This window comes from Cercospora beticola, chromosome 4 (genome assembly GCF_033473495.1).
Source record: "Cercospora beticola chromosome 4, complete sequence".
Classification (NCBI taxonomy): Eukaryota; Fungi; Ascomycota; class Dothideomycetes; order Mycosphaerellales; family Mycosphaerellaceae; genus Cercospora; species Cercospora beticola.
The window spans coordinates 2648368-2668463 of record NC_088938.1 but is presented as its reverse complement, the minus strand read 5'-3'; the positions used below and the strand labels follow the sequence as shown (position 1 = coordinate 2668463).

General features: G+C 52.1%; 11 protein-coding genes across 11 annotated transcripts; 4 read left to right on the top strand and 7 right to left on the bottom strand.

Moving 5' to 3' along the window:
• Positions 1-1163: 1163 nt before the first annotated feature.
• On the bottom strand, positions 1164-1651 carry RHO25_006695 (uncharacterized protein; the record flags this gene model as incomplete). The annotated part of the gene is made up of 4 exons (XM_065602825.1): positions 1164-1312; positions 1371-1395; positions 1457-1467; positions 1522-1651. 4 exons carry the CDS (start codon positions 1649-1651, stop codon positions 1164-1166), a joined length of 315 nt encoding a protein of 104 aa, XP_065458897.1.
• Positions 1652-2242: 591 nt separating this feature from the next.
• On the bottom strand, positions 2243-2469 carry RHO25_006694 (uncharacterized protein; the record flags this gene model as incomplete). The annotated part of the gene is made up of 2 exons (XM_023597503.2): positions 2243-2287; positions 2356-2469. The coding sequence occupies 2 exons, from the start codon at positions 2467-2469 to the stop codon at positions 2243-2245; spliced, it is 159 nt and encodes a 52-aa protein (XP_023452374.2).
• Positions 2470-3214: 745 nt separating this feature from the next.
• Positions 3215-4173, top strand: RHO25_006693 (uncharacterized protein; the record flags this gene model as incomplete). Its single annotated transcript, XM_023597502.2, has 3 exons — positions 3215-3587; positions 3639-3869; positions 3923-4173. The coding sequence occupies 3 exons, from the start codon at positions 3215-3217 to the stop codon at positions 4171-4173; spliced, it is 855 nt and encodes a 284-aa protein (XP_023452777.1).
• Positions 4174-5024: 851 nt separating this feature from the next.
• Positions 5025-5965, bottom strand: RHO25_006692 (uncharacterized protein; the record flags this gene model as incomplete). Its single annotated transcript, XM_023597501.2, has 3 exons — positions 5025-5355; positions 5407-5494; positions 5548-5965. 3 exons carry the CDS (start codon positions 5963-5965, stop codon positions 5025-5027), a joined length of 837 nt encoding a protein of 278 aa, XP_023453016.1.
• Positions 5966-6770: 805 nt separating this feature from the next.
• Positions 6771-7862, top strand: RHO25_006691 (uncharacterized protein; the record flags this gene model as incomplete). The annotated part of the gene is made up of 4 exons (XM_065602824.1): positions 6771-7168; positions 7223-7319; positions 7372-7764; positions 7818-7862. 4 exons carry the CDS (start codon positions 6771-6773, stop codon positions 7860-7862), a joined length of 933 nt encoding a protein of 310 aa, XP_065458896.1.
• A 369-nt stretch (positions 7863-8231) lies between these two features.
• On the top strand, positions 8232-9299 carry RHO25_006690 (uncharacterized protein; the record flags this gene model as incomplete). Its single annotated transcript, XM_023597499.2, has 1 exon — positions 8232-9299. The coding sequence occupies one exon, from the start codon at positions 8232-8234 to the stop codon at positions 9297-9299; it is 1068 nt and encodes a 355-aa protein (XP_023453013.1).
• Positions 9300-9702: 403 nt separating this feature from the next.
• RHO25_006689 (uncharacterized protein) lies at positions 9703-10491 on the bottom strand (the record flags this gene model as incomplete). Its single annotated transcript, XM_023597498.1, has 1 exon — positions 9703-10491. The coding sequence occupies one exon, from the start codon at positions 10489-10491 to the stop codon at positions 9703-9705; it is 789 nt and encodes a 262-aa protein (XP_023453015.1).
• Positions 10492-10885: 394 nt separating this feature from the next.
• Positions 10886-11545, bottom strand: RHO25_006688 (uncharacterized protein; the record flags this gene model as incomplete). Its single annotated transcript, XM_023597497.1, has 1 exon — positions 10886-11545. The coding sequence occupies one exon, from the start codon at positions 11543-11545 to the stop codon at positions 10886-10888; it is 660 nt and encodes a 219-aa protein (XP_023453014.1).
• Positions 11546-11918: 373 nt separating this feature from the next.
• On the bottom strand, positions 11919-13775 carry RHO25_006687 (uncharacterized protein; the record flags this gene model as incomplete). Its single annotated transcript, XM_023597496.1, has 5 exons — positions 11919-12612; positions 12714-12979; positions 13045-13354; positions 13423-13630; positions 13688-13775. 5 exons carry the CDS (start codon positions 13773-13775, stop codon positions 11919-11921), a joined length of 1566 nt encoding a protein of 521 aa, XP_023453010.1.
• A 462-nt stretch (positions 13776-14237) lies between these two features.
• On the bottom strand, positions 14238-16284 carry RHO25_006686 (uncharacterized protein; the record flags this gene model as incomplete). The annotated part of the gene is made up of 2 exons (XM_023597495.1): positions 14238-16052; positions 16105-16284. The coding sequence occupies 2 exons, from the start codon at positions 16282-16284 to the stop codon at positions 14238-14240; spliced, it is 1995 nt and encodes a 664-aa protein (XP_023453009.1).
• Positions 16285-17539: 1255 nt separating this feature from the next.
• On the top strand, positions 17540-19747 carry RHO25_006685 (uncharacterized protein; the record flags this gene model as incomplete). The annotated part of the gene is made up of 1 exon (XM_023597494.2): positions 17540-19747. The coding sequence occupies one exon, from the start codon at positions 17540-17542 to the stop codon at positions 19745-19747; it is 2208 nt and encodes a 735-aa protein (XP_023453012.1).
• Positions 19748-20096: the final 349 nt, after the last annotated feature.

Sequence of the window (20096 nt, the reverse complement as noted above, 5' to 3'; positions counted from 1 at the left end):
GATAATCACACGTCGTTTCCGCCCGTGGAGGCACTGTGCCACGAACGCGCCTGGAAGAAGGGCGCTTTCCACTCCTCGCTGTCCAGAGTCTTGGATTATCTGCATGAAGAAGCAGTGCTGGCAAGCTGCAGTCAGCTGCAGACGCTATTCCACACCTGGCAGCTGCTGCCACATCACACGTGGGATCGGATCGGCGGCAGCGAGATACTTCCGCCTCGCTCGCATCAAGCAGCGTACTCAGCCAGCCAAGTCTGCGCCACCACGAGGCAGGGATCAATGCGGGTTATCATTATCCACCTCTGTGCACCGGTGGGCTTGGTTCAGGTCGTCAGCATCCCTCTGTGCTGCTGCGGTGTAGCAAGTGTCGAATGCAGGAACTGATGCAATCCGGAGAAAAGCGGCCTAATGCGATATGATGAAGTCGAAATCTTTTCCAATATGAAAAGCAAGCAGAAGACATGCTGTAGAAAGGTCATCCGCTGCCGTTGTCGTATTTTGGCTTTCGCTTTCGCGGTCATGCTTGTACAGTTCCCGTGGCTTCGCCGTCCAGCTCATCTTCCGGTGAGCGCAGCCAGCCACCAAGCGTCTTGGGCTCGGGAATGTAGCTGTCATCACTCATGAGGCAGCTGATCTGGTGCATTTGCTGTTTAGTGATGATCTCCCGCTTTAGTCGGGCGGAAAGAAAGTTGTTAAAGTTCAATAAAAGGCGCATAGAAGGTGGTGTAAAAGCAACATAAGGCACGCCAATGAGCTGTCATGCCAAGACATTTCTCCGCTTTTCTGCAGGATGCGACTTCACCTGCTTAGCTATACATAGATGCAGACTGCCACCCACGCCACCATGGATCTATGGCAGCCTAGAAGCGCGGCACTGGTTCGATAAAGCTCCGATAGCTGCATACATACTGGAGATGGCCAAGGACTTGGCCAACATGCTCCTTTGACCAATATCGATGCAGCGGATGTTGGTCAGAGTGCCCAGGATATTCATTTGACCGCAACAAATGCTGATCAGAGGGGCACAATTTCGAATGGTAATTAATGAAGGTCATTGCTCTCTATGTCGTCAAGCTCGTAAGGATCGTGATCTGCTAATCATGTCATGTTCAAATGCCAAGTTTCCAACCGTGTCTCTCATGCATCGCACCCATCGACTCGATCGTCTAAGACTCTGCCTCTGGCTCAGGAGCGGCCTCTGGGGCTGCGTTTGCTTCTCGAGCATAATGGCCGTACGCTGCGGCGTTATTAGGGAACGTTTCCTCAAAGCACTTTCGTTCCAGCTTACAAGCGTAGTGTTCCAGCTCAGGATATTCTGGAGCAGTGTTAGTGACAGATTCATCATCAAGCTCGGTGGAAGGCAATCGACATACTACCGTAGTTTCCGTACTTGCCGTACTGTTTTTAAGGTTGTTTAGTATCAAAATTGTCAGGTTATCACGAGTTCAGGTTGGCCTACCTTGCCGTAGTCTGTGCAGAGCTATTAGCCAAGTTCTTCCACTGGAATACCAGAGTTTTACTCACGCTCGTACTTTGTTGCCTCTCGCTTCTCCTTGAGAGCATAGACAGCATCAAGGACGGCATCGATCTCGTCGAGTTCTCGCTTGTAATGGCCATAGGCTGAATGTTGGTTAGAGGCAAATCGAAACACCATGCCACAAAGCCTCGAAAAACTCACAAGCGTAATGTTCCAGGTGAGGATATTTACTTTTCGTACACAATTAGCATCAGCAGCACTCTTTGTGAATAATCAAAGGATGTGCAACTCACCCGTAGGAACCGTACTGATTCAACAAGCATCATTTAGCATCACACTCGTTGGAGTCCTGGAGGATCGTAGCTCAGAAGCTGAGTGTCGTGCTCACCTTTCCGTAGTCTGTGTTCTCGAATCAGCAAAGGGATTGCATCAAATCGTGTGGGGATTTTGACTTGCGCTCATATTTCTGTGCACCTGCGGCTTCGGGCTCGGCCTCTGCTTCTGGTTCGCGTTTGTAGTGTTCGTAGGCTAGCGGACTGTTAGAGCGCTTCCATCAACGACCAAGCTTCGTAGTAGTGTCTCACTGCCGTAATGTTCTAATTTTGGGTATTTGCTGGGAGGTCAAGATCAGTCTGGATATTCGTCGGAGGACTGGGCTTGATCTACCCGTAGTTGCTAGAAGGAACAGTCAGCATCAGCATCAACAAGGAGAATTCCCAGTGGCTCAACGTGCCCGTATTTGCTAATCGTTGCGATTAATTGTCAGCATCAAATTAGAAGACTAAATTTCAGTGTCTGGTCCACGAACCCGTACTATTGTTCCACTTTTGTCAGTACTGCACTTATTCAAGGACCTTTCTGCTGAAATCATAGCTGCTCACTTTGCCATAGTGTTCGTAGGTCTGGGCACCAGCGGCTTCAGCTTCTGGCTCAGCGACTGGAGCGGCGAGGGCACCGGTGGCGGAGAGGAAAAGGGCGAGGATGGTGGCCTTCATCTTGAACGAAGTAGGAGTGATGGCTGAGTCTTGAGCAGGGGAAGAACGATTGGAATATCGAGAATCTTGTTCTGATGCTGAGAGACTGGTTTGTTCGATGGTACTTCTCATTTCAGCGTGGGAGCGGTCACCTCTTTTATGAACCGCCAGTCAGCCCACGTACCTCGCCTACCTCGCCGCGGGCGTCCAGCTCATCCTCAGGTCGGTCTCTCAGCACGTCATGCCCGTCTCGCCCTTCGTGACCACCTCAATGACTATCGAAACCTTGTGGACGCACCCTCGCCTCCGCCGCTGCGTGCCTCCAAGCCGCCGCGTTGGCGCGGGGCAATCCTATACGACAGGATGCAGCATGATGACAACGACTCGCCAGTATCGTTGCTGTATTGAGGTACATCGATACTAAGTTTATCGCTTGGTCGTGGTCGTGGCTTCGTCCAAGCCGTAGAGCACGGCACTCCGGAACCAAAGACGCTAAGGATCCGCGCTAGCGACGCACGGTCCTGCAGGTCTAGCTAACGCCTCCTCCGCCGTGTACAGCTCAGCCGATGCTACCTGGGAGTGTGTGAGAAGCTTGCAGGAGCTAGATCTTACATCCAAAAATGGAGCTCGTGTTCCAAGAGCCAAAAGTCCAGAAGGAAGCGTCATGCAAGATCCAAATATTGGAGCTCAGCCGAGAGCTGTCAAACTTGTCCCGTGCCCATGTTTGTCGTCTTTCGTTCCCACGACATAAATTCTTGCAAAGACAATGTCATCAACACCTCTGATGAAAAGCGAGGGACGGCCTTCAGACGATGATTACAGCGACTCTGGCCAGATTCCGCTAAATCATCGAAGAAAACAATTACTGCGAAAAGAGAACATCGGATGGGCTTGTCTTTTCGCAGTTCTTCTGGCAGTGACAATCGGTCTGTCAGCGGGAGTCGCAGTGGTGGTTGTTCTGAGCTGGCAAAATAGAGGGCCTGCATTCTCCCAAAGTTTCGCACCTTCGCCGATTACCAGAGATGTGGATATCACATTTCACGAAACTCGGTTCGATGGAAATTTCATGGAGGAGAACATCTATCGCAAAAAGGGCAACAACGAGACTGACGCAGCCTGGGCTGCGCTGGGCATTGATTGTAAGTGAGCTTTTTCAGAGATTCGCCACATCCTCTGACCAGTGCCCGTAGACCGAGGAATTCGTGTTCCGGCAGATATCGCTTCTTCCGTTGGGCTGAGACCAGAACAAGTCCAAATCAAAGAAAAGTACGGTGGCGGCTATCCTGCAAATGTCGAAGGCTTGCATCAGCTCCATTGTCTGAACCTGGTCCGCAAGTCGTTGTATTACAACATCGACTATTATCGAGCGAAAGGAGAGGGCGCATTCGTCAACAGTGAGCCTATAGTGCAACTGCACGTCTGTGAGTGTTGCTGTCACTTTTCACAGCTTAATTCGAGCTAATTGTCGTTGCAGCACACTGTCTCGATATCATTCGCCAGCAGCTGATGTGCCAGATTGATATCGGAGTGCTCGGACAGGTCTGGTGGCAGCCAAAAGACCAGGAGGAGCCCGAGGCATTTGTGGACTTCAACACAAAACATGTCTGCAAGAACTTCGATGCCATACGGCAATGGGCGGAGGAGCGGCAGCTCCCAATGGAGGTTCCAGATGATTTTCTCCAAAGCCCAAGGCCAGGAGACAAGATCCTGGACCATGTTCCATGAAGACGCTTCCGTCGTGTCTATAGACTGTGCAGCGTTCTAGCGTAGCCAATAATAAGTTTCGATCTCGCTGCGGTCCAAGACATCCTCTCAGCTCAACCTTCAGCTCGACGATTGTGAGAGTGTAGCAAGCGCTGACGTGATGGAGGTCGCTTTTTCGTATTCTGCCGCGCCTCCGATATGATATCCTTGTTGCTACCCACAAATCTAGCCTTCACGTGTCAGATCGCCGAGGCCTGATTTTCGAGAGACGCTTTGTTTTGCCCCGCGGTTTGGTAGAGCTGCTGTTTTCGGCGCACTTCTCGCATGCTAATGGGGCGGTGTTGTGTTGTGCTGCGCTGCGCTGTGCTGTCCTCTAATGTGGTCGCTTGCACGGGATCCTTGCAATCCGCGAAGCCGCAAGCTGAGCTTGACGGCAGCTATACATATGCAGACGGGAGATGGCGTGCTGCAATGCCAAGGTACATTTGAAAGCTAAGTAGCCAAGATTCGTATTCGACATTGAAGATGAGCGTGACCACACATCAGTCCGTATTGGAGCAGTCCAAGGTGAAGCTGGCTGCGCTAATAGCTGAGAAGCTCTGGGGTTGACAATGCTCTATGCGCGCAGGCTGTCGGGTCGCGGCTGCATCATCAAAGGCAGTCACTCGTATTGTGGTATCCGATCCATTCCTTGGTCCTGTGGTGGCGTTTGATCCTGGGCTGGCATCATCGCTGGTGTGCAAGAGCGATCAGTCTCGATGCGTCTTGGGTAGCAGCGTCAATGGCTTGGCGCGTATAGCTTATGCTGGGATATGCTCGCATTGCAGCGGCCACCGGTGCAAACATTGTTGCATTGTGGTTATACCTAGCATCTAGAATGACTCCAATACATTCCCTCTCTTACCACGTTCATCCATCCATTTTCTGATCGGCTCCCACTTCCGGCACGTTCTCTTCCCAGTTCTGCCCAATGCAAGATTGAATCCTTTCCAATAATAAAGCGGTGAGGGCGTCAAGTCTCCATGGCACATAACACTCTGGCGCAGTCGATCGAGGCAGTGTTCGAGATGCGTTGCATCCCATCCTTCGGGGAAGTTGCCGTGAGTGGAGTGATGTTGTGAGACGTAGGTCGTGTTGTAAAGCGATTTCGATACTTCCAGGCGTACAGCGTTCAGGCAGTGCAGGGTGTGGAACATATCGGGCCTGTTCTCAAAGTCAGCATCGCTCACTCCACCAAGCTTGGGAGCATCGTACTCAAAGTGGTAAGACTTCGTCTTTGGGATGCGCAGCAGCTCAGGCAAGTAGGGCTCAGCCTCCTCATCTGTCATGGTCGGTATCTCGCCTGAAGAAAAGACGGGTTAGTCGTGCAGAAGCTCACTACATCGGCAGACCTACCATGCAGCAATTGGTGCCAGTTCTCGTCGAGGAGTGGTGTCGGCGGGCCAAAGTACTCTACATCAGCATCGTGTCTGCGGCCAGCCGTATGCGTTTCCGGATCGTAGACCAGCGCCCCAGTGTACTCCTGTTCCTCGTATTCGATCGCCGAGCGAGCATCCTCCATGTCCGTCCGGTGGACACATGGTGGCAGAGTGGCAGTCTCCTTGCCCTGCAACGAAACCGTTCTGATGTAGAGCGCCAGGGAGGACAGGAACAGGATTACATTGAGACCGAGCAGGCAGTACAGTCGCACAGCACGCTGCCGGTCTGTCCTAGGACTTCTCAGTAAGACCTGCCATGACTTCTCTTTCTCCCCTTCGCTCTCCTCTTCCACCAGCAGCGGCGCCTTCTGCAGACTCGCTTCCTTCATCGCCATCCTCTCCCGTCTCTTAATGATGCCTCGGGCGTGCGTTGTAATATCGGTGGTGACCTACCTTCATCGAGATGAGGTGTGCCCAACGCCTCGAAGAAGAGGTCGAATGGGCAACATTTGTCTCAGGAGCCCAGAGGCGCATGATGGCGCCAGTGTCGCTTACATTGCCAGAAGGGTGGTGCGTGGCGCTGGCTAACTCCATCTGGAGCGTTCCAGTCTCCGCGCGAAGGGGAAGGTTTGCGGGCGGTGGAAGAGAGCCGAGCGGCGCTGGGAGAAGCGGTGGGACGGGACGCGCCAAGACTGGACGATTGCTATTCATGTCTAAGTTAGCAACATACGTTCTCATCACCACGCTCCCGCGTCTGCTGCCGACGATCGCTCTGCCATGCGAAACAGCTGCAGCGAAGAGTGGAAATGTCGAGGCCGCTGGAAAGCACGTCGTACCAAGAACTGCTCCCGATCGCCGCGCTGGATTGCCGCATACTGCAGGAGCCGTTGCGTCCGGAATTGCAGCTGCTCCCACAAATGGACCTGTTCGACGTCTACCATTCGATGCGGAACGCGTCGACCGCGCTGGGGTAGATGAGACGCTCGATGATGGGAACGGCGCCGACCATGCATCTCTTCATGCTGGGCCATCACGGCTCCTGAGTCCCAAGCTATATCAAGAGGTAGGTGCTGCACTCTGGTTTCCTTTTCCTCATCAGCATCAGCATCAATCCCAGCGTCCTTACAGCAGTCTTCTGAATTTTGCGCATCTCACACTCATTTACCACACACTCGTTCCAACACGCAAAACACAATCAAAATGCATTTCAGCGCTGCTCTCATCGCCGCTCTGGCATCTGGCGCCCTTGCTGCTCCCGCTCCTCAGGGCAACGTTGCCGGCGGTCTCCTCAAGACTGCCACTGGCGCTGCCAGCGGAAAGGGTGGCCCTCTCGGTGCCCTCGGAGGCCTCGGCGGTGTCGCCAGGCGTCAATACGGATACGGCAACGACAAGAAGCCGGCCACCTACGGCGAGGCAAAGCCAGTCTACCACGAGGACAAGCCGGTCTACCACGAGGACAAGCCGGTCTACCACGAGGACAAGCCGGTCTACCACGAGGACAAGCCGGTCTACCACGAGGACAAGCCGGTCTACCACGAGGACAAGCCTGTCTATAAGCCAACCCCGGTCTATGAGTCCAAGCCAGTCTACGAGCCAAAGTAAGTCTATCGCGCAGTGATCTCCAGTAAACATGCTAATGCAGTGGCCTGTAGGGAGACCTACCCAGCCAAGGAGGCCTACCCTGTGTACAAGCCAGAAGACAAGCCATACCCAGTGCAGGACAAGCCAGCCTACCCAACTCTGACCCACGTAAGCTTTTCGATTTATTCTCAGCTTCAGCGTTTGCTAACAATCCTGATAGTACTACGACCCAGCCAAGCCAACCTACGATGCCGCGGCTGCCTACCCCAAGGGCCGTGCTGAGCCTCTCTACCCAGAGGAGGATCTTCCAGAGGTCCCACTCCCAGACGAGGTGGAGCCACCGGTCGACGATGAGGCCGACGAGGTTCCAGATGTTGTCGACCCAACTGACGACGACGAGGTGATTGTCGACGAGCCTGCCAACAACGGAACTGCCATTGCCAGCCAGTGCGGTGTCGGCAACGCCGTCTCTTGCTGCAACACTGCCAGCGAAGGTTCAGCTCTCAGCCTTGTCCTTGGTGGCTCTTGCTCTCTCCAGATCCCAGTCCTCGCCGCTGCTCTCGGAAACGGCTGCAACGCTGGAAACAGCTTCTGCTGCCCTACCACCCAAAACGTAAGATCAGCTCCCTCTAACTGCTGCAAACTCAAGCTGACCTATTCCAATAGGGTGACATCAACGTTGGTCTTCCTTGCATCCCGATCAACATCTAAGCTTGAACTGGCGACAAAGACAATTTACGGCCTACTGTATCACCACGACAACTACTCTCTACGATCACTGATCTATGAGCCATTCGGCAGTATGGCTGGGGCGCCAAAGATGATGAGCTTGATGAACAGTATCTGTGTACATATTGCTAGATTATTGTTCTCTGCGTGGCGTAATAGAGAGACTTGCTTGTATTCATTTTCTTTTGTTTCGTGCGACTGAAATTCTTACCAGAGCAACAAATAGTCAGCTAGCCGGTCTAGTGCCTGAATTGCGGGGCAGCTCAAAGCTACACTGTATCACAATTCTCACGAATGCCCCGGTCAATATTGACGCGCAGAGAATTGTTTCACAATTGAGACAACAGCAACATGTGTGACTTCTCTCAGTATGGTGGTGCAAGCCAGGAGCTCCTGGATCTTCTGGGAACGCTACCGGCACCCGCAGCTGACACCGGAATCGAAGAGCTCAAGAGAGCTACGAACCAAGGCCGAGAAGACACGTCAGAGAAGGAAATGGCTACTCTAGGGAAGAAAGTCGTGCTTCAGGATCACGTCGTGCCTGCACGAGACGGGCAGGCTCTTGCAGCTCGCAGCTATCGACCCAAGAGCATCCCACTAGACGTCACATTGCCGATTTACATTCACTTTCACGGCGGCGGGTTTATATTCGGTACACTGGACTCAGAAGACGCGACATGCTCTCGCATAGCACTCGCCTCAGATGTGGTCGTCTTCAATATCAACTATCGGCACACTCCCGAATGGCGATATCCTACTGCATGGCATGATACCGAAGATGCCTTCGAGTGGGTCATTGCAAATGCAAACAGCTTCTCCGGGGATCCCAGGAGTATTGTCGTCGGAGGCATATCAGCGGGAGGACAACTCGCCGCCGCTCTCACTTTGACCAAGAAGCGAGAGAAGGCTCCATCTTACGACAGCATCAAAGGCCAAGTCTTAATGATCCCAGCACTCGCAAACATTGACTCCTACGACCATCAACTTAAACAACTACAAGACCCCAGCGTCTCATCCTACAAAGAGAATGAATTCGCCCCCATTCTGCCTCTCAGCCGAATTAATCTCATGAACGGCCTCTTATTCTCTGAGAAGCCCAGTATCGAGGATCGAAGAGTCAATGTTGGCGCAGCTTCACCCGAAGAAGTTGAAGGTCTTCCTCCTACCACGTTTGGTATCGCAGGATTAGATCCTCTGCGTGACGAAGCGTTGTTGTATGCGAAGTTCTTGGCAGAGAATGGCGTGGCAACGGATGTACACTTATTCAAAGGTGTGCCGCATGGCTTCCGAAGGTTTGGAGAAAAACTTTCATTGAGTGCGGATTGGGATAAGGTGATGCATGATGGAATCAGGTGGGCGTTGAGTCATCCGCCGGCGAATGTGGAGATGGTGGTGAATGTTCATGAGGGAAGGAAATAAAAGCCTTCATCAGTAAACAAAAATTGGGTAGCGATTGGCGACCAATGGATGCTCATGTGCTGCCAAAACGTGACTCGGCGAGATCTCCTTTGCTCTAATAGTACGTCAAACACTTAGAGAATAGTGGAATGCCCTACGAGGTGCATTTGGAATAGATGTCTTGCTCAAGAGGAAGCGAGATGAGAAGCCGTTGTACCAAAATGTGTTCCAACGTCCGACCAAAGACTTTCACCACACGCGTATGAAGAAGCTCAAATAACTTTCAGATCCTTTAGCTGCTCTCTCTCGTATATCATCTCATCTCGGTTCTGTTATTGAGTGCTATTCAATGCTTGAGGTAGCAGAACTGAGTCATCTGCAGTCTTGAACAGCAAAATACAATAACTGGACAGCCCTCCTTCGCTCAAGCAGCAATCCCCTTCGCCAATAGCGCACTCAGCGTCTTATTCTTCACAGTCCATTCTTTGAATTGCTTGCCATACTTGTCCACCAGCAAGTCACTAACCAATCTTCCAAAAACGACAGAACCATAATCGTTAAGATGTGTCCTATCGCCATCGATAGTCGCATTGATCAAATTATACTGCCATGAAGCTTCCGGCCCAATGGCATTACAATACGTCGTACTCGCCAGATTGAGATCAATATACTTGCTCGACTTTGTCTTCGCAACATTGATCGTTGCATTTCGTTCCGCAGCCAGATTCTCCACGATCCTGGGCGGAGTGCCACTGAAGCCGCGTCGAGTCAATGGCGTTACGAGAATTGGTTCTGCGCCGACTTCGCGGACTTCGTCGATGAACACACCCAGATTGGTCTTGTAATCATCGATGCTGATGCCCTTGTCCGCTTTCTGGTCGTTGTGGCCGAATTGAATAGTCACAAAGACTTTGTAGTCGTCGATATGTGAGGATGCTTGGCTCAGAACTGTGTCCCAATCACCGCCATCGCGAAAAGAGACAGTGGTTGCACCATTGTGTCCGTAATTCAAGCCACTTGCTGGAGACTTGAGCGTCTTGTTGAGGAAACCTGCACCCCAGCCTCCACCGCCCGTGGACTGCTTTGCCGTAGTACTATCGCCAGCAAGGAGAAAGAAAGGTGGCTTTTCAGCTCGTGTTGACTGTGAGGTAGGGTTTGCCGCTGTCAGAGAGAGTGAGAAAGCAGAAACATGCGTGAGAGTAAGGAGCTTCATGGTGTTGTCTGGCGATTGCTGGAAGGATCAATTTTCGCTCTACTTTTGCGACACCCGGGCCAAGTAATATACCGTCTACCTTGGCAGTAGACATCCGTACTGCCGTCAGTCCCCCAAACGACCATCTGGGCCATGCAGCTGCACTTCGGTACATCGATGCCCGGGATGTCTGTATGAAACCCGCCTGTTCCACCAATCAGAAAAGCGATTCCACATGAAGCCAATGTATTGATGTAATAGCCAGAGGCGACCTAAAGGAAGTGGCAAGCATTCGGTACAGTGCGACAGAGGAGATCCAGGTCCGAAGAAGTCTTGGACGTCACGTTGACAGCTCGAGCTGAGGAATACGGGCGAGACGGCTCATCCTTGGCAGTGCTTGGTATCAACTACCATATTAATAACCAGGTCCCTGCTGGTTCTGCATGAGCTGGTCGTTCATGGCCATATTCTGCTGTTGTGCTGCAAAGTAACTGCTCTGATACTTATTGAACATGTTGATATCTGGTCCAGAATTACCCGATGCCTGAGCCATTGTCTGCGGCTGGCGAAAGACATCGGGCGCAGGAAGCTGGTCAACAGTCTGCCTTCTCACATCTGTGTTGTTCCAGAAGAAGTTCCAATTTTGATCATCGCGTTTGTGGATAACCATATCCTCGATCTCGCGCAAGAATTGTTGACATTCTGTCCAGGTAAATCGTTTCGTTGGTGGGTGCTCGGCGCATTTCGCAGAAATGTATTTGTCGACGACCAGGTCAGTAGAGTGACACCAGCCTATTCCACACAACACCCAGCAGTCCAGGCCATTCCCTCGATGGCCTCGAGTTTTCGTGATCGGCTTGTCCTTTTCGATTTGAGGAGTCCATCCACGCTCGTACTCGTGTCGGAGGCGGAAGCTGTTTTCTGCCTCGCGCACGAGCTCAAGCTTATGATACTTGACGATGATCATCCAGTGTTGGAGTTGTTGATTGTTGATGTCGCGAGAGAACCAGACATCTTCTGGCGCGTTTGTGTATGCCTTTATCGTTTTATCGAGCAGTCGTCGCCCGAAGCCCATCTTTGACGAGATTGCCTCTGTCGGCCAAGTTGGAAGCCTAGAAGATTGTAACAATCGAATAATGATAGCCTGTTATCGAGAACTTTAGCTGAGTTGGAAGAAGAAGTGTTGTTTTGGCGAGGGCAGACGAGCCCTCTAAGCATTTTCCAAGGCTCTGACAGCTACGCTTCGAAGAGCCTCAGCTGGGCGGGGTCTGCATAAGCCATGAAGTCTGTGCAAGCCACATTCGATAAAACATCTGCAAGGAGCATCGAGAGCGGTCTTCGTGGGTTTGACTGCGTGGAGAAAACTTGTGATGTATGAATGTGTTTGATTCTGGCCGCATGTTCATCTCTGCTGTTTGCTCCGCAGAGCGTAGTCGTGTAACAGCCGACTATGATGCCTTCGTATCAATCTCGACATGGTCCACGGCCCTCGTTTTCTCGATATCACCAGAGACGTCCGCTTGCTCGAACCCTTTCACTTCCATCTCTTTTACCTCTTTACCATCTTCCTGCTCTCCGCCTTCAACTGCATCAACTTGACCAAATATCTTGTCCATTCTCTCCAGACTGATTCCTTTCGTCTCTGGCAAGATTGTAATCACTGATAACAGTGCCACGACATTCAACGCAAACAACAACCAATAACTCTTTTGTCCAACTTCGTCGTTGAACCTCGGCCATGGCTGTGTCAGAGCGATCAGACAAATTGTCTGCCCTAACAACGAGAGTCCAAATCCCTTATCGCGAACATGTTGCGGGAAGATCTCGCTCGCGATCGCAGGTGGAATAGGTCCATTGCTCCAGCAGTACGTAAGCCCCACGATAAAGAACATTGCGATTTCGACCACGGCGGCGGCTTTGTTCTCGTTCGTGGGAAAGCTTGTAGTCAATGAGGAGAGGATGAGTAGGGCGATAGATTGAATGGTAAAGCCGGCAATGAGAAGTTGTCTTCGTCCGAATTTGTCGACAGTGATAGTGTTCACCAGGACGATAAAGAGTTGAAGGACTGCTTGGATGCCGTTGATTGCCAAGGCTTGGGAGCCATCGTCCCAGCCGAGTGATTTGTAGATCAAGGTGGCGTACCTGTTCGTTTCGACATGTTAGCAGAAGTCTAAACATATTGGGCCAGGGTGCGAAGACGACTATGACGGTACTCGATGGCAAGAAAGAAAGGAGGTACTAACATTGTCAAGGCCGCAATGCCGCCAAATTGCTGCAAGGCCATGGCGTAGAATCCATAAGCCAAGCGTTTGCGCATAGCAGGGTTGCGAAGCAGAGCAGTATAGCCTGTCTCAGAGCCTTTGCTGACGAGATAGGAATGCGAAGCGACCATTTCGTGAAACTCGGCTTGGATGCGAGGCTCAGAAGGCGAGCCCGACCGCAATCTGGCGAGAATGTTCAACGCTCGCGAGGGGTCATCAGGATGCTTCGAGAGCACCCAGCGTGGACTCTGGAGAAAGCCAGAACATTAGCATCTAGCTCCACGATATCCGTTCGCTTAAGCATTGAACTTACCTCAGGATACCAGTATGTCAAAACGACAAACATCAATCCGATCGGGATCTGGATGAGATTCGATACTCTCCAAGCGATGTTGTATGGCGACTTGTGGAAAGACATTCCATATCCAGCCCAGAAAGCTATGAGAGTGCCAAGCTGATATCCAAATTGCGATACAGTGCCGACAAAACTTCCTCGAAGTTTGCGAGGGGAGCATTCGGCGACGTAGAGATTTGAGGCGATGTATACGCATCCGAAGCCCAGACCGTTCATGAGTCGGCCAACGATGAGCACGGTGTAGGTGTTCGGAACGGCCTGGACAACACTGTGGAGCATGTCAGCTTCTCCGTACTCATATTGATTGTACGCTTGGAAAGATGCAAGTCAACTCACACGCCCAAGCACATAAACAGGATCGAGATCCTCAATGCCCAGATTCTCCCAAGCCAGCTCGCTAACATGCCACCGACGAAAAGCTGTGCGAGTCCGGTCGTGGCCCATGGTATGGTAGCAACTAGACCTTGCTTGTCGGCATCGATGCTGTAGTAGTCTGTAAATTGCTCGTCCGCGAGGATCACAGTCATGATACCCGCGTCGTAGCCTAGTCGGTGTCAGCAGATGTCTGAGCAGAGAACATACAGCATCGAAGTACACGCACCATTGAAGCAGGTACTAAAGATCATGCCATAAAGCAGAAGAGCCGCAAAGCGGTCCTCCTTGGGGAGGAACTTCTCCAGAAGACCCATGATGGCGGCCAATGGACTTGTGCCTAGTCTTGTTGCGCAGTATTGTAGTAAAGTCGGCCACTGCCAGATGATGCTATGCTGATCAAGTTCCTGCGAGCGGCGACATGTTGATATAAGTCTTCATATAGAAGCTGTATAGAAGCTCGAGATGCATAGTCAAATGCGGAGAAGGGCCTGGAGGAGACTGTAGTGGGTGCATGGCGTCGCTGCTGTGGGGCCGGTGGGTGAAAGCCAAGAACCTCAGCCAATGGCAGACTGTATCTTTCAACTTTATCTATGCCATGTGGCTTGCAATATCCGGATGTGCTTGTGCACGCCAGTGCATGGAGCTACCGCGGAACACGTAACGGCAGCTGTTGAAAGTCTTGGACTGTATGTTCTGCGGCAACGCGATGGTATCGGAAGATGTTGATGAAGTTTGCGCAAAGGCTCGTATACTGTCTTGATTATTCCTGCGTGAATCTATCGCTTCAAACCAACTCGCATGTGCCCCTTGCCGCCTCTGTTTGCTCGGAAATAGTATGGCACGAACTTGAGCGTTTCTATCCTCTCCGATGCTTCCAAATGGGCTTGCAGCTCCTTCGCATCAATGACAGGGCTGCCCGCGACAACTTTTGGGTCAAGTCTCCTTGCGCCATTGTGCAACGTCAATGCAACATATTTATCTCCAGTGGCGTCGTCTGTTGTTTCTATTTCGTCCCAGGTGCCTTCATGGTCGAGATGGACGCTCTTGAAGTGATCATTGACCCAAGGATTGTCGAAGTCCTCTACGCAATATATGACAGGACCTCGCGCTCGAGAGAGGGTGTGCTGATTGGCGAAGGGATGCTGAGCGATCCATCTTGACTTAAGCGGGATCGATAGGCGAAAAGACTGATGATTTGCCAGCCACTTCGCAGGTAGAGTGAGATACCCATCGGACAGTGTCGCTTCGTTGCAAGGTGGTTCAAGATTGTAAGATGATGCCCAACCAGGAATGCGCAGCTTCAGTTCAACTTCAACTCCAGTGTTGCTGAGTGCAAAATCTATGTCGCCGACCCAGGGGTATTGTGTCTTTTGCGTTATTCGTACGTCTTTGTCAGTCACCGAGAACTGCAACGTACTTGCCACGTACAAATGAGCCACCACCGAAGCCGATGACTTTGCGCCATCGATGTTGTATAACCAGGCGTACCCACCGATCTGCCCAAGCAGTCTCGACACATTGGGCGGACAACAGGAGACCGTGAACCAATCGCAGCGCTTAGACAGATCTGCATCGCAGGATGCCAGCTGGTTGTCGTAGGTGAACGCTTTGCCGTCAAAGGACATTGAGGTGAGGACGGTGTTGAACAGGCATAACTCCATCACGTCTGCAAAGCTGCCATCGAGCTTGTTCTGTAATAGACGTTGTGCTAACATCATGACACCGATAGATGCACATGTTTCAGCATAGCAACCGCCTTCTTCCGAGCCCTGGGGCAGGAAATAGTCCTGTCCGAATCCTTCCCATTGCTTGATGGATCCTACACCGCCAGTGACATACATCTTTCGCTGTATCATGTTATGCCAAAGTCGGTAGATTGCTTGCTCCAGTTTTGTGCCTGAGAACTGAGGGTCTAAGCGTACCAGGTCGGCGGCACCGATAAGAAGGTACATTGCGCGGACTGAATGACCTTCGATGGTCTCTTGCTCTGCAATTGGTGCATGAGCCTGGTGATACCACAAGCAGCGAGGCTCTGGGTAGAAAGCAGGTCGTTTCGCGGGATCATCGCCACGTTTGAGTGATTCCCAGTCGAAATAGTTCAGACCTTCTTGACTCTTGGTGCCTCGCTCGGTGATGAAAAAACGAGCCAAAGTCAGATGCTTCTTGTCGCCAGTGCGCTCGTACAGACGAAGTAGGGCAAGCTCGATCTCAGGGTGGCCCGGGTATCCGTGGAGCTGCTCAAGGCCAGGCCCGAACGTCTGACAGAGAAGGTCCACGTATTTCAAAATTGGCCGCATCAGCTGGTCGTTGTGGTATAGATCATGGTGAGCTAACGCGGCTTCGATCAGGTGGCCACAATTGTAGAGCTCGTGCATGTCTCGCAGGTTAGTGAAGCGTTTGCCGGGCTGAACGACAGTGTAGTGAATGTTGAGATAACCATCCTCCTGCTGTGCTCCAATGATCATCTCCACGAGTTCTGTGATTGCCTGCTCAACTTCTGGGAGACTGTGCTGCTTCAGAAAATAGCAAGCTCCCTCAATCCATTTGGCCACATCAGAGTCCCAGAAAAGGTGATTTGGTATAGGCCAGACCTGGGATAGTGGTCAGCCTCCAGGAAACATTCACAAACGTGCATTGCTTTACCAGTGGCGGCTCGTCGTAGACCGGGTGCCATTTGAGCTTGAAGCCGTCATAACGACCCGTCTGCTTGAGCACCTGCAACTGATATGTTAGAGTATTTGCGCATACTGCCTTCTGCCTTCGGCCTATCAGACAATCTTCGTCGATTGTAGTATGCGCAAAAGTCGTCTGCGGGTACGCCATAGTCTATGTAGTGGTGAGGGAATGTGATGCGGTGCGAGAGAAATGCAGGGTGAGTGAAATTTAGCACAGAATGAGGTGAAGACCGCTACATTGAACCATTCCACGTGTACTCTGTTCATGATGCCGTCGACAGCACTTGCCATGGCCGGCGGTGACGGTGCGGCGAAGCGATGGCTCCAATTAGCGCCTCTCCTCCGGAGGTCCAGAGGACGAGCGATGCCGGCAGACACGTGCTTCTACGTGTTTTCGGCAGGCCGGCGATATTCTTGGAAGTTTTGAAGCGGCCATGACAGCTGGTGCTGCACACAGCGCGGTCTGAAGGTGTTTGTAGAAGACATTGGAAGCTGGAGAAAGAGAAAACGAAGAGGAAGAGGACGGTAGATGCCAAGAGAACGTCACGTGTTCAGGCTTCTCGGTGTGATGGCTTTTTACATGCTTGCCGCTCTCTCTCTCCCTTTCTTCTACTTTGACTGAATCTGCTTCCATAACAGCTACATTCACATGCTCCAAAATATCCGCCACGCGACTAGCATGCACCAAATGCGTCTGTCTAGCCATCCGGGAAGGCCCGAGCTGCGGACGTGATAGAACTAAGTGGTGGAAGACTTTGGTTCCGGATGTGAACCAATGCGAAGTCAAAACTCGCCACCCTCCGGAGGGGCTGGGGGTGTTGGCACCCTCATCCTCGTGTCCACCCACACGTCTCTAGCAATCTCACGATGCACGGAATGCAGTAGCGATGGTTGTCCCGGACCCGAAGGACTACCGATGCGACTTCTGTTCGAAAGCTTTCGGCCGTGCTGAGCATCTTCGCCGGCACAAACTGATCCATGTGCCAGGAGAGAAGCCCTTCAAGTGCCAGTATTGCTCCAAGGACTTTGTCAGGCGGTAGGCGAACGCGTCCACTGACTCTCATATTGACTACAGGCTCATTGACGATCCTCGCAGAGACGCGCTGAACCGCCACGAGAGCACACACACCAATGCTACACCCTCTCTGCTGCACCGGGGCGGCAGGGCGTGTACATTATGTGCCGCTGCGAAGGCTCGGTGCTCTGGTGATGTCCAATGCACTCGTTGCCAGGAGCGTGCGACTGAATGTGTCTACCCAGCTGGAGCAGAGGCAACTCCATCGAATACTGGCCAGACCGTTGCCCCGTCTCCGAGCCCGGCCGCGCATCAGTTTCAATATCCGCCACAGACCCACGGTAATCAACCACTGCCTCCGCAGGGCTCCTTCCACAGCGCCGCAAACATGGCAGACGCCAGTCTAATGGGCGGATTCGATTTCTGGCATGAGAACGTCGTCTCCAGCACAAACTGGCTCGAAGTTCTGGAGCATGGCGATCTTGCTCACTGCAACTATAGCCCGTTCCCTGGTTTCGGAAATCCCATTGCCAATCAACAGGGCTTTGTCGAAGCGACGCCCCATCCGCAAGCTCTGCAAAATCCCCACACACATGTTGCGAATCAATCTCAGGCACATAGCAACTCTCCGGAGAGTATATTCTCGACATCTTCGAATGCTGTTGCGGACAGCATCACGAGTCATGGAAGCCAGAACGAACCATTGCCGAAGCCTGGAGCTTATTACGTGGATGGTGAACCCGCGAGGCACCCTAGAGTGAAACGACGCAAAACTTCTACTACCAGACGCTCTACTGACCTGACGAGTCCACACTGCTTGTCCTTACGGATACCCGATGGCCTGCTTGCTGGTGCGGAAGACTTTTTCAAGATCAATTCGGCAACCTACAACGACCTCCAAAACCTCTACCGGCAGCATTGTATCGAATGTCCCCAGCCATGGCCGTCCTATGAACCGATTGCTTTACCCGCGCAGGAAGTCTTCGAACATTTTCTGGGGCTCTACTTCAAGCATTTCGATCAGATTCTGCCTTTTTTGCATCAAAGCACGCTCAACACTGGTCCTCAGAACAGTATACTCGTGCTGGCTATGGCGAGTCTCGGATGCCAGTATCTGCCTGAAGGCGCAGTATCAGCATCACTGGCGGATTCATTCCACGAGATGACACGTCGCTGCATACTCTACGCCAGGGAAGATGCCTCGACGACCTTGGCCAGAGACTTGGTCGGCAGTGGCGTTGAAGTTTTGCACATCGTAGGTGCGGCACATGGGAGCGATAAAAGACTGATCAAATCTGCTATGGAGATGCGGTCAAGACTAGGTGAGGTCGTGACCGACTGTGTACGTCAAGCCGGCGCCGATGTTGCTCCAGCGACTGGTGGTCCAACGAGCAACATTTCATGGTCAAGTTGGGTACGGCGAGAGAGCAAGTTGAGACTGGCTCATGCTGCTTGGTTACTGGACGCGAAACTCGCGTATGAGTTCCAGCAGAGCCCTCTCTTTTCTTTACGAGACAGTACTTTGCCTCTACCATGCCACGAGAAGCTGTGGCAGGCAGAGACGGAGCAGGAATGGCAGTCGCACCGCTCGTTTGACACACGACAGCCTGACCTCTGCACTGCTTTGCAGGAGTTATACGTGGACAAGAAACTACCACACGAACGAGGCGAGTTTGCACGAATCATCACGATACACGGTCTCTATCACCGAATTTGGGAGTGTGCACGCTACTTCAGCAACCCTCTCAGCCAATGGACACCTACGGCAAGCCGCCAGTTGAGTGGAGACGTGCTGCCATCGACCCCAGTGTGGCTTCCTGGTGTACCGGCCTTCGTCAAATGGCAGAATGTGACCTGCGATGCTCTTGACATCTTGCACTGGCAAGCGAACGCTACCATTGGACAAGCTAGTGGCCTTGAGCACCCTACTGTATTGCATTTACACCTTGCAAGAACGGTATTACTGACTCCATACGAAAACATTGTAAGCCTGGCTCAGCACGTGGCGAATGGAACGGCGCACCTCGATACTGCGAGGACAGATCAGCAGATTATCACCCGGTGGGCTTCTCAGCATCAGTTTAAAGCAAGACTGGCCGCCATACATGCAGGTGTGGTCTTTTGGCACGTCCGCAGATACACTATCGATGCCTTTCACGAAGCTCCGGCCGTTGGTCTGGCTGCTCTGGTTCTCTGGGCTTTTGGCACATTTTCCAGCCGGAGCAAGAGTTTGGCGAGCGGCTCGGGAACACAACAGACAACCGCAAAACGCCATCATCAACCACAACAATCGGAGCACCAACTTCCTGGCGAGAATGAAGCAGAGCATAGCAGCAGTGACGACGCTACATGCGAGATCATACTCATTGATCGTCCCACCGATGACGAACTCGTCCAGACTTTCATCCGCAACGGACACAATATGCAAGCACATCTTACCGGCGTCGGAGACCTCTACGCTGCCCGCGGACCCGAGCGAGTTCTGGCGCAAGCATGTAAACTGCTGGCTTCTCTCAGGTGTTGGGGCGTGAATGCTGCTTGGTTGCAGCTATTGCAGGGAGTTGTCGATACCTGTCGCAGGGCTAGATCGGATTGATCTACTGAGCGTTCGAGTTCTGTTCGCGGCCGCAATTCAACGAGCTGCAGTTGCAATGCCTGGAAAGTTCCCGAAGTTTTAAATTACTCACGCAGTTATGCCAAACACTTCAGTCGATTGCTGCAAGCTTGTATGGCTTTCAATGATGGGCGAGGATGTTTGTCATGCGAAATGCAACAGCAACCAAAAGCTCCGATAAAAGTCACAACTACTTGGCTGATGGGTGGTCTTTCCTCCCTCTCACGTTCAACGTGCCATCTTGTTTCTACGAGGCCCACATGCCAATTTTCTTTTGGTATGAGATCATGGAACTTGGAGCATTGATTATCCGTCGATGTCCCTTCTCTAT